The 16,550-nt window shown below is 41.9% G+C and overlaps 1 protein-coding gene across 1 annotated transcript; it reads right to left on the reverse strand.

The window, feature by feature from the left end:
* Positions 1–556: 556 nt before the first annotated feature.
* On the reverse strand, positions 557–16,489 carry LOC114359488 (uncharacterized). Its single transcript, XM_028313912.1, has 17 exons — positions 16,079–16,489; positions 12,487–12,663; positions 11,769–11,946; positions 10,648–10,827; positions 10,072–10,248; positions 8,864–8,982; positions 4,786–4,927; positions 4,412–4,482; positions 3,965–4,184; positions 3,438–3,626; positions 3,053–3,150; positions 2,853–2,972; positions 2,469–2,627; positions 2,260–2,337; positions 2,036–2,107; positions 1,298–1,474; positions 557–691 (listed from the first exon to the last, which is right to left on the reverse strand). The coding sequence occupies exons 1-17, from the start codon at positions 16,340–16,342 to the stop codon at positions 620–622; spliced, it is 2,493 nt and encodes an 830-aa protein (XP_028169713.1). The 5' UTR covers positions 16,343–16,489; the 3' UTR covers positions 557–619.
* Positions 16,490–16,550: the final 61 nt, after the last annotated feature.

The raw sequence follows: 16,550 nt of genomic DNA on the forward strand, positions 1-16,550 counted from the left end.
CAAAACCCATTTCGTGCTATCGATTGGCGCGTTAATTTTTCAGCGGCCGGCTGTACTTGACAACTTATTCAATTATTTTAGAGCTTCGATTGGTCCGCATTCATTTTTCACCAGTTAATGTGCTGTGTATAGCGCCATCTCTTGGTGGCAGTTGGAACTAACAGCTAGAGAAAGCTTTAAAGCTCTACTGTACAATAAGTAACGAAGGTGATAATATAATTTATGGTTTTGTAATGTGTATTTATTAAAACAAAAACATAATTTACGTACTTTTTGGAATGTATAATACGGGTTTGTATGGTTTGTAAATTAAAAAAATCTTGAAATTATAATTAACGGCGCCATCTGTCGTCAGTTGTTGGGACTAAATTAAGCTTAGTAAGCTGAGCTTTGAGGAAAGCTTGAATGAAGCTTACAGTATTGGTTGACTTCACAAAAGGATAGATGTCGTTGTATGTAGAGTTTTTACAATTTTGTTTATTCATTTGAGAAGTTCATTTCCTGCTTTTAAAGAACGATATTTACCTATGTCGTTAGAGTAAAACCTTGGTGGTAGTATAAGTTTCATTTTAATAGAAAATATAAAATTATGTTGAAATACATAAATTCGTCAAAAAGCTCACGGGCCTGGAAGTTCGTTGTAGCGAACTGGGTATGTGAGCTGATTACCTCGGTCCCAAGAATAGAGCTCCTGTAAAAAAGGGAATAATTTAAGAGGAAATCGTTTATAATACAGTATCATTATACTAAATATTTACCTAGGTAGAGTCAACTAATTAATCAATACACCATGCATCTCTTTATTAGTCTTAGGGCTCCTGCACTCGACGCCGCCACCGCGCCGCCGCCGCGCCGTCGTCGCGCCGCTACACTGAGACTCTACTGTGAGTTTACGTTAGGTGTGCTCGCTAGCGACTGCGTAAAAAAATGACACTTTAATGTATGACATATTGTGCAGCGCCCCTAGCGGCTACTTTCAAGAAATAAAATCTCTATAGATTTTTTTGACGCACTCGCTATCGAGCACACTTAACGTAAACTCATGGTAAGAACGCTGTTCATACGCACCGAGTAAAACCGCCGCCGCGCCGCCGCCGCGCCGCCACGTCGTGTGCAGGAGCGCTTAATTTTTTAACTACATAGGTACTTTTATGCAACGTTAAAAACAAACAGAAGTAATAGAAACAGAGTTCGTACGCCACTTTAAGGCAGTGCTAGTGTTCTCGCTAGGAAACCTTAAAGTTGCCAGAGACAGTTTTATTAATTATTTTTTTACTCAGGGCATCCAAAATATTACCTTGTGTGTATGGTCGTAGCCAAGCTGCGTGGTCTTCCTGAAAGGATTGGTGAACTGCAGCGACACCTCCACCTGCTTCATCAGGTATAGGTCTATAGCTATTGTCACTTTGCTCTCTCTTTCTGTGGCCGAGTCCAGGGCATATAACACCCCACAGACTATGAACATCTCTCCAACCTGGCAAAGGCGAAATAAACTTTTTTTTTTGTTTTCGGCACTTTTTCGATTTTGGTTAAAGTACCTAATAATGTGCTCACAGTTTTTATTGAACTTCGAAAGTTCTGAGCTCCAAGGGCGTTTAGTTGCAAGTCTGCTAATGGATACAGTCTGCTACCAAACGTGAAAAGAGAGAGAGATCCAACAATACGTAGCTTACAAGCTATGTTTTGTTGATCCCCTTGAGTTGATGGACTATTGAGTTAATGAGGGCTATGAACGTGACGATTGGTTGGGATTTTGTTATGATTTGTTGTGGTTTATAGGGGTGATTGGCGAAATAAACTTATCTGCGTATCAAATTGGCATTTTAGAACTTTGTAATTGTTTGGAATATTGGAATCAGGCATAACAATAGTAGCGATCTGGTAAAGGTCGCGGGTACCACCTGAAGCGGTTAGCAAGACGGTACATTGTGGAAATCTTTGGGGGGGAGGCTTTTGTTCAAAAGTGAATAGCATTTTATCAAAACGAAAGAACAATAGACTGATACTTTCATCATTAAAGTATATTGAAAATTACCTGCTTGTGGTTCAACGATATGTTCCAGATGTAGTCGATATTCAGCCCTTCCTTGTTGGGATCAAAGCTAAGCTGTTAGAAGAAACAATATGTGGATGTAAAATAATGTTACTTTATTAATTCAAAAGAAAAGGGTTAATGTTATAAAAATTATCTTAAAAAATACCAAAGAGCTGTAACCAATTCAATGATCTATTGTTTTTTAAAGAATTTATTGATCTTACCTTAGCAACGGCAGTGTTATTGGAGTTCTCGATCGAATAAATGGCCCAAAGACCGTTGTCATCTGCACTGAAGTCGACCTGTAATGAAAATAATGGGTCGGTGATTTTGTTTCACGTCTTTTTAACATGTTGTTTTTTATCCGGCTCGAAGGACCAAAACAATGTATAGTGTTCCAAAAAGCTCAAACTCAAGATTTAAGTATTTCCACCTGGTTGTGTTGAGCAGAGTACAGCCTGCCAGCCGCGTGGGGCAGGTGCACAGACTTGATCCGGCTCTGCGTCAGGTCGTACCGGATGATCTCGCCCGGTTGTCCGGACTCGTTGGCTTGGTAGAAGAACGACCCGCTGTATACGATGTGTCCATTGCCCTACACAAGATTCGAAATTAGACGGTTCGTTTTAGAATATTACAGAAAAAGTAAGCTAAAATAAAGGTAAATAGTAAGCTAGCTAGGTATATGATATGATGATGAAGAGTGTGAAATAGCATCACGTTGTAAGCTTTTTTATAGGACTTTATAGCTCAGTGCTTTGCAGTTGTAGAAAATCTGGTATTTGACCTAAGAAATAGCTGTCATTATGAAGTAACTTACAAAGAAAGGTTTTTGTAGTTTATGGAACTCATCCACGTGATCAGCCTTGAAGCTGGCTTTAGTCCTGTATTCCCGGAGCCTCTCAATGTCATTTTCTTGAGTTGTCCATAACTTATCTCTCTGTAACAAAGTAGGTATTGCCATATGATTCATATTGCTATACAGTGACTGATTGACGTATTTTTTTTTGTAGTTGGTACCTGAGCTTCACTGGCATTAGAGTCTCTCAGCCAAGCCCCAAATAGCTCGTCTTTGTAACGGTGGTAGACTGGTTTGCCAATTGCGTAGAGTTGACAGTCTGTAAATAAGAAATTATAGCAGATTACAAGCATACGTACGACTCAAATCACACTAATCAAAAGTCAATCAAGAAGCGAATTTTTCGGTTCCCATAATGTCCCTTAAAGGAGACAATTCAGGGAGACCAAAAGTCTAGAAGAAATACGTGGAACTTAAAGGAACAAAGCCAAGCCAAAGCCTCTAAAGCAGGAGTTAGGCACGCTTCGATGCGATTATTAACCCTCTTTACTGTAGACTTCTGTGGAATCGACTGTCAATACCTCTTCAAAAAATCATGTCTCTTACTCGTATTCCTCCTGGGCTTAATTCCGGCAGTAGCATTCATGGTGGATATCAGCAGCTGTGCTCGATCACATCTTGGACACGAGGGACACCTCTGCACGTGGCACAACTCCTCGTAAGAGGTCAGCACCGGAGGCCTGGAGCCGAACTCCATCGGCTGCTGTACCGTCATCTGGTGGTTGGGGCCGGGATCTGGATAGAAAGGTTTGATTGATAAATAATTTTGGTAAAGAGTTGGGTATCAACTTCGAAAAATATACTGCGTTCCTATCGCGCTGTGAATCATCTTGTGACTCTGCTATTGAAATGGTGAAAGTGAATAGATTTAAAAAAAATACTACTCGGGATTTGAATAAAAATTTTTTTTTAACAAAATATAGGCTGTGAAATGACAGTAAAAATAACAATTAACACTGGCAGTTCATATTAAAAGGCAATCTTTGAGGGCAGAACTCAAACTACTCGTAACAAGGTCTTATACGTAGGTACATAAACTGTTTATCAGTAAAATAAGTATTTTGACGACTTACACAACAGCTTGATATGCCCTTTCACAGTCTGGTTATTCAACTCATTCTTGGCCACGCAGCTGTACTGCCGCAAGTCGTGGTCCCTGATCCCGGGCACTTCCAGCCTCATGATCCACCGCCAAGGGTCTGCCGTTGTGACCACCTCAGTCCGGTAGCGGGGACCCTCAAGTGTGATTCCGTCGCATTCCCACGCGAGGACCGGTTCTGGCCAGGCTTGTACCTAGAATCCAATGATGGATACTTTATTTGAACTATTGAAAGAATAAAAGTATAGTGCAAGAGAATCAAAGAGATTGAATTAACCAACATGATAAACACTCTGTATGTCGTGTTCTGGGGACATGGCACCAGTATTCGTGGAAGCCACAGATGAAAGAGCGCTACCAGTTTTGTAAAATAACTATAAGATTGGGTTTTTGCTGATATAAAGACGGTAGTAATTCTTACCTCACACTCAAACTTGGCAGTTTTATTGTAGACGTAGACGACATTGTTTGGCACTCGGATGTACGGACTAACTGCAAAAAGTAATAGAAAGAGACGAGTCAGTTTTACAACAGTTGATTTTCATAGTTCATCTTATCGATATAAGGCAGTCTACTGCTGGACGTATCCTCTGTAGAGGCCCAAGCTTATAAAGAAGGTGGTATACATTTACAAAACTTCTTTTTAAATTAAGTCGTTATTTTTCGTTTCGCAATTGTTGTGTTCAATTTATTTTCGAACTAGCTACAAAATTTTAATGCCCCTATTAGAGAGGTTCGTACTACTACAGTGGAGAAAGGACCTAATGATGAGGAGGAGGATGTAGGTCAACTCACAATGGACCTCCACGTCGGTGGTCTGGTTGGCGGAGGGCAGCATGCCATTGTTGGCGAGGCACACGTACTTGCCCGTGTGCCAGCGGGACACGTTCGGGATGTTCAGCAAATGGCCGCTGACCGACGCGTCTCGCCAGGACCCCTGAGGAAGTAAACTGGGTATCAATTTGAAGCAAATTCAGTGTACGTTTGATCGTTCCCTTAACCAGCAAAAGAGGTGTAAGACCAAAAGACGTATGCAGCAAGACAAGGGCCTGGCTCAAGACTTATAGATTTCTACTGCTGGAAATCTCATTTTCGTTTACTTTTTGCTAGGCATTTATAAATAATATTTTTATTTCAAAATAGCACTTAAGAAATCTTACTGTAGGAATTTAGGTATATACTCGCTGTTTGATGTGGATTAGGCTATAATTTAATAACAATTCGTTTAATAAAATGAAGCTTTAGTAAGTCATTTTAATTTTGATGAAATAATATTTCGTGCCATGCTTTTCCCGGTGTTTATGTCAACGTGAAATTGTGAACTCTGTCAGTTTATAATATAACGCGTTAGATTGTAAACTAACAGTGGGTTAGGTTAGGTTAGATTGTAATTTAACTACGTCAGATTATAATCTGACGGAATTCACAATTTTACGGTGACATTTCGACGGTCCCTACGTATAGTTCAGTATCTACCAGTTCCGTGATTTGCCGTTTTTGTTTGCAAAACCTTCAGAGCACCCAACAGTTTCGGCTCAGTAAAAAAAACATACAGTTTTTATTCAAATTGAACCTTAAAACGTCAAAAAACAAATCCCGCAACTACAAAATTAGAACGATTTCCGCAGTAAAATTGCATTAGTGGGAGTTAAGAAATTTTACGTTGAACCGCACGCCTTACTCCGCGCGCCCAGCCCCGTAACTGCCACTTTCATTCGCGCAGATCGAGTAAATTGATACGTAATTTATGAAGGAAATAGGTATTATTATGGTTTCTGACTTAATTTATTTCACTCAACATTATACCAACGGCAAATTAATCAGTTAACTGTAGGCATAAGGTAGTTGCGTTGTTTTACTCGGGACAATTAAAGTTACTATTATAAGTAGGTGGCACTTACTTATTTTTACGTCGGAAAATTCAAGTATCTTCTAGCTGTAACTGCCACTATAAATGTTTTACTTTGTAAAAGTTTGTTTTATGTCTATAAGTCAGTGCCAGTAACGGTGTTTTACGCTGAGAAATTGTATTTTAGCAATATCTGGTGGACATAAATGTGAAGACAAAACAATATAAAATATGATATAGAACACGACTGAAGTATCTAGGGTCATTTATTAGACAACGCAACCAAGTTCTTCTCCTATGATACTTTATAATACAAGATACAAGTAAAAAATCGTAAAATTTATTTTATTTATTTATTAGGCATATTAAGGCATTCAGAAATAAAAATAAGCAGGTAACACTTACAAACAAAAGTTTAAATTAACTGCATTTAGAATCTACTATTACATGATAATGCTTACATGATATTGCAAACATCAGAAGGATGAGGTATACCCACTAAAAATACCCTGGTGCCCCGTCACTCGCCATAAGTGCTAACTTTGAGATTCCGGACAAATATTTCCCACCTACACGGCGATAGATAGGACGAGAGCAACTGGAAGTACACAGCTTTTCCGTACACACACTCACCGACAGCAAACGGTGGTGGTGGCCTATCTATGTAATGCCTCCCGTGCGGCCTCACGACCCCGTTACGCTGGTCATTACCGAGGAAGGAAGATAGGAGGCAATCATACTGTCACCTTCCCTGGAGCGAATTCAAATGCACCCGCACTTGGTTCGTAGTAGCGCTATCGTACTGCAGCTTCTTGCGGCACCTTGTCTTCTCAGATAGAGGTGCTTCATTACCACCCAACTTTTGTTACCGTCCACATAGCTTTGACTATGCTATCCCCCAAGAATATAGTGTGTCGTATGCTCCTAGCCACCGCAATACAGGTAGGACTCAAAGGATCCGTGCCCAGTCATGGTGCGATCGCTAGAGCAACCTTAAACTTCAGCACGAGTGCGAATAAGGTTCGGCGACCCAACTTAGCCACGGCCCACGGCGAGGTGGTTTATCAACTATTAGACTACAGCACAGTCTAGCGAGTCTCACGTCAAACGGCCTGTCTGTCCTCCGCGCGGAGCTTTCACCTCGTTCTTCACGCTGCGTTAAAGCCGACGATGTAGCCCTGTAGACTTTCTGGGACTGTTAAGGTCTTAGAAAATGGGCAGCGTTACCCTTCCCTATGAGGGTGATACCTTGGATGGGACAGAATCATGCTTTTGAGGGTACCAGTATAGAGCTCCCGGTCTTTCTCCATAGCCTTCCGACATAGAGTTTTCGCACCTCCAAATTAGGGAAGCAGCCACGAAAAAGCAAGCTGTCTTCCATTCGCACGGCGACGGATTGGAAAAAGTGCGAGCTGCCACTGGTTATATACAGTTAAGGTCACTGTGTTTGCGCTCACTACTTTGCGCCACTGTTGATTAACAGGATAATTCTTAGATATTTGATCTGGGCCTTAGTTTTGACAGTGGTGTGGGCGTCAGGTGAAGGTGTCAGGGATGCCTTTAAATATTTGTGGTCCCTGGCCTAGGGCGATCATAATGCCGTCTGTTTTGCCCAGGCAAGCCGCCTCGCTGTGATAGTTATTTATTTATTTATGAGGATATTCTTGTAATGATGAAACTATCTGCATGACAGAAAATATGAAATATTGAAATATCCATGTCCTTGAAAAGGGTTCCATTTAGTACCCAGTTGTATTCAATGTTCCACAAAATCGAACTCAAAAAAGAGCCATATGGATCTTCGGACTCGATGCCATGCTGTCAAACCTGGCCGGCATTATTGACAAAGAAAATTTACCGGTTCTACAAGTATTCTTCAGTCAAAAGACTCCTTAGATAAGGAAGAATCTTAAGGTATTGAGTACCTCCAAAATGCAACTATCTGGGAAACGAGGCGGGACGCTGTTATGCCTCGTCGAGCAGGACTATGGGCCTAGAGTGAGAGTTACGGTCAGTAGTAGCTAAACTTTGTTCCCGTGTACAATTACTTATGTGGCAGTTAATAATTTAAACAAATATATTACTCCGACGTAAAAGTTAGTAAGTGCCACTTACGTCATTTGTAATTAGAAACTTTCCGTTGTATAAGTGAGTAAATGACAAATAATACACTTATTGTGATTATTTTTTGATAATTCTTCATGTTTTATAAAATATACCTCATATAAAACTATTATACCAAATTTCATCAATGTATGATAAATAGAACGCGAGCTACACATGTTTAAACCTTCAAACCGCTCTCCTGTAAAATTGGCCGTTTTCAGATACGTTTTTATACGTAGGGACCGTCGATATATAAGTCGTTTGTTAAATGAAAGAATTTTTCCAACACATTTTTCAACACGTGGAATCAAAACGAGCAGAGCCAGGCCAAAAAATCTAATCCAGGCAATAAAGCGCGAGTTGGGCACGCGCCAACGCTCTGCGATAACGTTTAGACTTTTTACTGCAGATTTTTGTGGGATCTACTGTCGATGCCGCAATGCTCTAAAGATTTACTGATGTTTTTATACAAAGAAATACCAAATAAATAAACGAAATGTTTTGTAGAGTGTATGATTTTTAAGTTCAAATCAATTAGAGGTCCTCTGAGGTTGTACCTCCTACCTAGATGACCGCAGTTCCGTCAGTCCTCCGTTCCATGGAATTGCAGTTGATGCAGATGGTGTAACTCTCGCGAACGAGATCTCACGAGTGATAATACTCGTGTGGTCCTTTGAAGGCGTATGCTTTCTTATTAGACCTGGATGACAGTACTCCCGTCAGCCCACCGCTCTCGTGAACTGTCACTCGTGTGATCCTTTCAAGGCGTATGTTATGTATCAGTCTTTAGTCCTACCTGGATGACAGCCAGTCCCGTCAGCCCTACGTCTATGAGATTGCAGCTGTCACTCTCGCTGACTATCAGTGTCTTGTGGTTCTCTGAAAGCGCATGTTATATGTATCAGTTTTCACTCCTACCTGGATGACAGCAGTCCCGTCAGATCGCCGCCACTCCACCGCCGGCTCTGGCCGCCCTGTAGGGTTGCAGCTGATGCGGAGGGTGTCACTCTCGCGGACGATCACTCTCGTGTGGTCCTCTGAAAGTTTTGGAAGTCATAAAGTAGGGTGTGAGTTGCATTATTCTGGAGTGATCTAGTCCAGATTATTTAAAAGAAATGTGCCAAATCCTAAATCCTACTTCCTACTAATATTACGAGTATAAATGCGAAAGTTTGGATGTCTGGATGTCCGAATGTATGTTACTCTTTCACGCAAAAACTACAGAACGGATTTTGATGAAACTTTAGAGTATTATTGTTTATAACCCATAACATATAAGGCTGTAATTTATGATGATCTGTGAGAAACGAAATTTCATGCGGGTGAAGCCGCGGGCAAAAGCTAGTCATCAATAAACACTTTGTATTCCGAAATTATCTTTATGTCAAGAGCTCTCATATTAACCATTTCATTATGGTAGAGTTCGGTTCTCTAAACCATCACCGGCACCGAGTGCCCTTTTGATCTGTTACACTCCTGGTCATGGGTAGGTTACTTAAACTTACTAAAGTGTATAAAAGCCCGGTACGTAGTCTATGAATATCGACATTCTTGCAAGCCAATGTTTCTGGACTTACGAGTATTTCATCTAATGCTGACGCTGACCTTTTCAAATAGGTTTCTTGAACCTGTTCTAAGAGTTTTATTGCAATGTTATTTCGTGACCCAAATTAGGGTCAGAAAGCGCGTGCTTCGGCCAAATTAATTTGTAACTTACAGAAGTTTTGTGGGAAAACTACCAACGATACTTTGAGTAAGTTTATAAACTCTGTGTTAGCACGCAAAAAGACACTTGGAACGTACCAGCGGAATCGAATTGAGCATAAGGAGCTAAGAGAATTCCCTTCCAAAATATATTTTCCAGGACTGGAAAATGCTACCTTTTTTGCGAAGAATTTCTATTTCTTTGACATTTAATTAAACTATTCCAGGATAAGGCTGAGTACGGGTGAGGTTTCTATGGATTTAGCTGGCATTCTTGGATGATAGCTTGTATTAATTAACAGGCTAAAGTTTATGTTCTTTTTTCTAGAATCACTACAATTTTATGAATCAATAAACCCTTTTAGGCATCCTACTTCATGACGGTTTTCTTAACATTTAGGTATTTCTTTGTTTATACTCACGAGCAAATGTAGGCGGTATGAGTAGTTCCTTTTCCTTGGTGTAGTTGTATATGGATAGCCCTGGCCTCCCCGCGGCCCCGTCTCGGCCGTCATTGCCCCTCTGGCCCTTGGGTCCGATGGGGCCTCGGTCGCCTTTGGGGCCTCGGATGCCGGACGGGCCGGGGGCCCCTGCTCTACCTGTGAAAATGATTTTGTTACGCATAGGTTGATTATTCGGCAGAAAGCCAATAGAAGTAATTAGGTTTTAGTTCCCCTACATACGTACTTAGTTCAAAAATATAGCCTATTTAATTGGTGGGCTGGTTGTAATATCTGTGGCAGAACTGATGAAGTATGGAGTCAGCGAATCTCAAGTTTCTCAAAGTTTGATGAATCAAGTTTTGATAGTAATTTGTAAAGAAGGACAAAGCTTGATGATTTGTTATTCTTTTCACATCAAAAATAGTGAGTTTCACCTCAGGCGAGACTCGAACTTGCATTTTCTCTCTGACCAGATACGGACACATTGGTAAACCGTGTCAATTGAGCAGTTACTCGTCGTAATAATGCTGGATGGTCGACATGTAGTATACGCACCATCTTTGCCGTCTTTTCCATTCTTCCCAGGGCTGCCATCCTTTCCTGGGGTGCCGTCGCGTCCGTCCTTGCCCGGCGCTCCATCAGCGCCGTTTCGTCCGGACATGCCGTCCAGACCCGGTTCGCCGGGCACCCCGTCCCGCCCGTCTAAACCCGGGTTACCGGGGAATCCGCGTTCACCTGGAATTAAGGAGGTAATTGATCAGTTTGATGAAGGATGAAAGGATTTTGGGACGACGAGGGATCGAAGGTGTTTGTTCTTCTACGAAGTTCACATATTTGGCTGAATCTTTTTTTTAATTAATTAATACATACACGTTTTCTATTTTAGCTATCGACAATGGAGGTAGGCTATTTACGCTGACATACGCATTTGCACGATAATGTAATCAAATCAAGTAAAACCTGCGTAAACCTAATCTACTTATATCGCACAGTACTTAATTGGATTGTTCAGACTCCCGTGTAGCCAGGATCTACAGCTTGACCGCCACAAAAACCCAATCAATGAAGGTCAAGTTTGTCCCGGGGGAAAGTTAGACTGTCATTGGACCCGCAACGAAATTAATCAGAAGAACATAGGAGTTCGAAATTAAGGTTCGACTTCCCTCCATTACTAAGCGGATGACATGTGACAAACAAAGGGAGTTAGGTTAGACTAGGTTATAATTTGACTCTTACACTTAAGCTCCCGTCCCTCAGACGTGCAGCCGCCCTTGTTCAACATGCACTTGATGTAGGCCACCGTCAGCAGCTTGTTGGCCAGTACGTCATCAAGGTTGACGGTGTCGTAGCGGTCTATACTTACAATAGTAGTGGATTCACCGCATAGATTAAAGCTGTCCACGAATACTTTGTCCATGGGAGCTAGGTTAGGTTATAATTTGACTCTTACACTTAAGCTCGCGGCCCTCAGACGTGTAGCCGCCCTTGTCCAGCATGCACTCAGACGATTAGTTACAAAACATTTTTGACGTCATCTAACACTTTTCGTAGTGCAAAAATTACATACGAGTAAATATAGCACAGGTATATCCAAGTATCCAAGTACCTATCTACCTTTATTGTATTTAAAATGTATGTATCGTAGCTGTTGGTAATACCTATACCTATCAAGTTACCTTTTGGTCCGGGAGGTCCCAATGGTCCTCGTCCTCCCGAATGTCCCGGCGTTCCTGGTGCCCCCGGGTCGCCTCTGTCGCCTTTAGGGCCTGGCGCACCGCTGGGGCCCTTAGGGCCTTGGACTCCTGGGGGGCAGTAGTCTTGTGTCGCTTTGCAGAAACCTTGCACGACTTTGTACTGTAGGAAGCAAGATAACCTTTACAGTTTTGTAAATCAAGTGCCACAGAAATAAAAACACCACCATCCGGTCAAAATTCGGTTTTGCACACATTAAACCTTGATAAACTTGGAGAATGGGGGATAAAATATCCCGCAACATGATTTGCAATGATGAATCACGTTCAATCTACGGATGACGGATTAATGTGGACCATTGTCTCGTGCAATAGTATAGGACACCATGAATCAATTGAGATGTTTTAGAGCACATTTTTCAGTCTTAGAGTTTTTACGAAAATACCCCCCATTTGCAGGCCAGGTATTTCCAAAGTCAACTGACCAAAATAAATGCTTATTGATAAATAATAGACAAATAAAATACCTAAGTTTAAATAGCATTGTTGTGCTTCGGCAGTTACAGGTAAGATAGCCAGTTCCTCTGTGGTTGAGGATTCCGGGTGAAGCTCGCTTACAACTTCAGTCTGACCATCAGGTGAGATACATGCCAAGAGCTTCCTCGTTTTGGATTATAGAAAAAAATTATGATGATATTATTACCGGGACCCTGGAGTAGCTGGTCAGCCAGACCCACGTGTCACCTCCAGGGGCTGGGCCCTTGGCTCCGGTCCTCTTCATTTCTGCTGCGTCCTTCTCTTCTAGTTCCGCCTGCATTTTGGGGTTGAAGAACTCCACGTGTGGAGCCACTGTGTTGTCTTCTTGGATTGGTGACGGTTTCTTGAAAAATTAAAAAGAAAGAGTCTTAAAAATGCAAGTGGATTAAACCTTTGTTTCTTACATCTTTCGAGTGTCAGAGATTCTGGAATGGAGCCCCATGTGGTAAAAACCACATGGTATAGTTGGGTACCCAGTTGTAGAAATGGATCTAATTGAATTTCCGTAAAATGTTTTTTTTTATACTGATGGAGATTATTCTTCTTCTTGTCGTGTCGACAACAAACCTAAACAGTGTCGGCCCAAAACTCTGCCACAAGAGTGGATGGAGATTAAAACCGTGTCAAACACCGACGGCTTCAGCCATGGCCGTTACAACAGATACTGTTGTTATACGTCCAGCGCAATAGAAGTAGCAGAATATTTAGGTTGGGGGATATTATATTATTATTATGTATGTACCTAAATACACGTTTATACGTTACAAGTAGGGCATGCAAACCGGTTAACCGGATAACCGAAAAAACCGGATAACCGACACAATTTGGAACTCGGTTTTTGTCAGTTATAAATCCGGGTTTTTCGGTTTTTTCGGTTTTTCTTCTACGATTTTAGATAATTTAATAACTCATACAAGAACACGCTTCTTTAGTCATATCAATAAAAACAATTATTGTAATGCAATGTGGAAGCGGTACCAAGGCTCCAAAGTGTTCGCAAGAGACAACTCTATTGGGCAAAGCCAGCTGACGAAGCTAACGACGGCGGACGGTAGTGTAACGTCAACAAAAGCCGAGGTTCTGGGTGAGATCGAGAGGTTTTATGGACAGCTATATACCTCGGTCACCAAACCCGTTGATAGCTCAACTTCAGATCCAAGAGCTAAGCTAACTCGACACTATACCGAAGATATCCCGGACATCAGCCTATACGAGATTAGGATGGCTCTCAAACAGCTAAAGAACAACAAGGCACCGGGTGATGACGGAATAACATCGGAGCTTCTGAATGCGGGTGGAACACCGATACTGAAAGTCCTTCAGAGACTCTTTAACTCCGTCTTACTCCAGGGAACTACGCCAGAGGCATGGAACAGAAGCGTGGTGGTGCTCTTCTTCAAGAAAGGTGATAAGACCTTGCTGAAGAATTACAGACCCATCTCGCTTCTGAGTCATGTCTACAAACTGTTTTCGAGAGTCATCACGAACCGTCTCGCGCGTAGGTTCGATGACTTCCAGCCTCCCGAACAAGCCGGATTCCGAAAAGGTTATAGTACCATAGACCACATCCATACGCTGCGGCAGGTTATACAGAAGACTGAGGAGTATAACTTGCCACTATGCTTGGCGTTCGTGGACTATGAGAAGGCCTTCGATTCGATTGAGACTTGGGCAGTGTTACAATCTCTCCAGCGGTGCCGTATTGACTATCGGTATATCGAGGTGCTGAAGTGCTTGTACAAAAACGCCACCATGTCGGTCCGAGTACAGGAGCAGAGCACGGGGGCGATTCCACTGCAGCGAGGCGTTAGGCAGGGAGATGTTATATCTCCGAAACTGTTCACCGCTGCATTGGAAGACGCTTTCAAACTCCTGGAATGGAAAGGATTCGGCATAAACATTAATGGCGAGTACATCACTCACCTTCGGTTTGCCGACGATATTGTGGTCATGGCAGAATCGTTGGAAGATCTTGGCACAATGCTCGAAGACCTTAATCGAGTTTCCCAACAGGTAGGCCTGAGGATGAACATGGACAAAACGAAGCTTATGTCGAATGTCCATGTTACGCCCTACCCAGTTTCAGTTGGGAGCTCAATTCTCGAGATTGTCGACAAGTATGTCTACCTCGGACAAACGATCCAGCTAGGTAGGTCCAATTTCGAGAAGGAGGTCAATCGTCGAATCCAACTCGGCTGGGCAGCGTTCGGGAAACTACGCAACATCTTTTCGTCCAAAATACCTCAATGCCTGAAGACTAGAGTGTATAACCAATGTGTGTTACCAGTGATAACTTATGGCTCGGAAACGTGGCCTCTCACTATAGGCCTTATACAGAAGCTCAAAGTTGCACAGCGTGCTATGGAGAGGGCTATGCTTGGTGTTTCTTTGCGAGATCGAATCAGAAATGAGGAGATCCGTAAACGAACCAAAGTCGCTGACATAGCCCGACGGATTAGCAAGCTGAAGTGGCAATGGGCAGGGCACATAGTACGCAGAACTGACGGCCGATGGGGCAGAAAGGTTCTGGAATGGAGGCCGCGTACCGGAAAACGCAGCGTGGGACGTCCACCTACAAGGTGGACCGACGACATCGTAAAGGTAGCAGGGAAGCGCTGGACGCAGACCGCTGCCAATCGATCAACATGGAAAGCATTGGGGGAGGCCTATGTTCAGCAGTGGACGTCCTATGGCTGAAATGATGATGAATGATGATGAATGCAATGTGAATGAGTAGAGTATAGTCTATGGCTATGGTATTGAACTAAAGTACCATGTATCTTCTAGCTAAAGCTATAAGCGCGCGGGCGCAAAATGGAACGCGCTTTGTATTTGACCATTGCCGCCATTATTTTTGCTTTGCTAGTCTCTGTCAGTGTCAACTTACATATTATTTAAATAAGCATAACTATGACCAAATTTTCTTCTTCTTTTTTGATGATGTTGGCAATACACGTCGAGGTCGACTTGATTTGTGCCATTTTCCAGTATATAAGTGATACGAGTTACAAAATGAGATCAAGTAATGATATAATGAAGGATGATAGATGATACCCTTTCCCACCCTTTGAGTCTCAGTAAAGTTGTGGTGCTTTACTGAGACCTCCAATGGACAACTTGAGAGAACCAGAAGAATCACGATGCACTGTTTTGCTTCACTTGCCCACACCCATGGACGTTCACGAACACTCAATGGTTAATAATCCACCATTATTACACATTAATAGTCGCCCACACACGATTTTGAGGAAATAAAACAAAACCGCTAACATGACGCTTCAGATTCCCGCCAAGAAGTCCTGACCAAAGGTTTTGCTTTGCTAATGAGCGAAGTATCCTATTGTTGATCTCTTTATATTTGATTTTTAATTAAACTATTCAATTGATCTCACAATATTATGTTCAGAACATGTAACTTCATCTTGTCAAACTAGAATATAAAAGAAATAAAATTATTTTTATAATAATTTGCAGCATTTTTATTTACTTACAAACAGTCGACCCGAAAAACCCGAAAAACCCGAAAAAACCGGTTTAGTTCGGTTTTTTAAAATAAAAACCGAAAAAACCGGTTTTTCCAAACCGCTCGGTTTTTGCATGCCCTAGTTACAAGACAGTCAAGATTCAATCAGAGTGATAAATTCGGATTGGACCTAATAATATCGTACTATCTACCACTCATTCATAGTCTAGCATGAACTTTGACCCAATTGACTAGACACGAACGTGTCTCTACTATAAAAATATTCAAAACTTACGAGCATGGCTTCTCTTTTAATCCTATGTGATGTGAACCCTGTAACATCCGAAAGGTGCTCCTCGAACTTCTCCTTAAATTTCTCTTCTACAGCTTTCTCAACTAATCTCCTGGTGTCTTCATCAGCACACTTATTTAAGTCTACTTCTACATAGTTAACTGCTTGAACGACTAGCGAGAACAGCGCACACGCACACGCGAAAACAGAAAGTTTTTTGCAGCAATTGTCTGTAGCACACGGTTTCTTTTTGCTTGTATCACTCATCTTCACATCTTTGTCTTCTTCAGCTGCACTGTCTATTAACTCATTGGCGTTAGTTAGAGTTTTAACTGTAATATTGTTGGTTTTGTTTGGAGCATATCGCGGTTATCTGGATGTGGTCCTCCAATGTGCGTCTTCCTGCCGGCGTGGTTGCACAATGCGGACTGTCGCGATAACAATTGGGAGACTATTAAGGCGACGAGCTCAATCA

Source organism: Ostrinia furnacalis, unplaced genomic scaffold, assembly GCF_004193835.3.
Source record: "Ostrinia furnacalis isolate ACB-3 unplaced genomic scaffold, ASM419383v2 OfSCF4405, whole genome shotgun sequence".
NCBI classification, from domain to species: Eukaryota; Metazoa; Arthropoda; class Insecta; order Lepidoptera; family Crambidae; genus Ostrinia; species Ostrinia furnacalis.

Coding starts and splice junctions, on each gene's coding strand:
- LOC114359488 (XM_028313912.1), bottom strand. CDS start 16,342: ATGAGTGATACAAGCAAAAAGAAACCGTGTGCTACAGACAATTGCTGC. Junction 12,664..16,078: donor TTAAAAGAGAAGCCATGCTC/GTAAGTTTTGAA, acceptor TAATTTTTCAAG/AAACCGTCACCAATCCAAGA. Junction 10,249..10,647: donor TGGAAAAGACGGCAAAGATG/GTGCGTATACTA, acceptor TCATTTTCACAG/GTAGAGCAGGGGCCCCCGGC.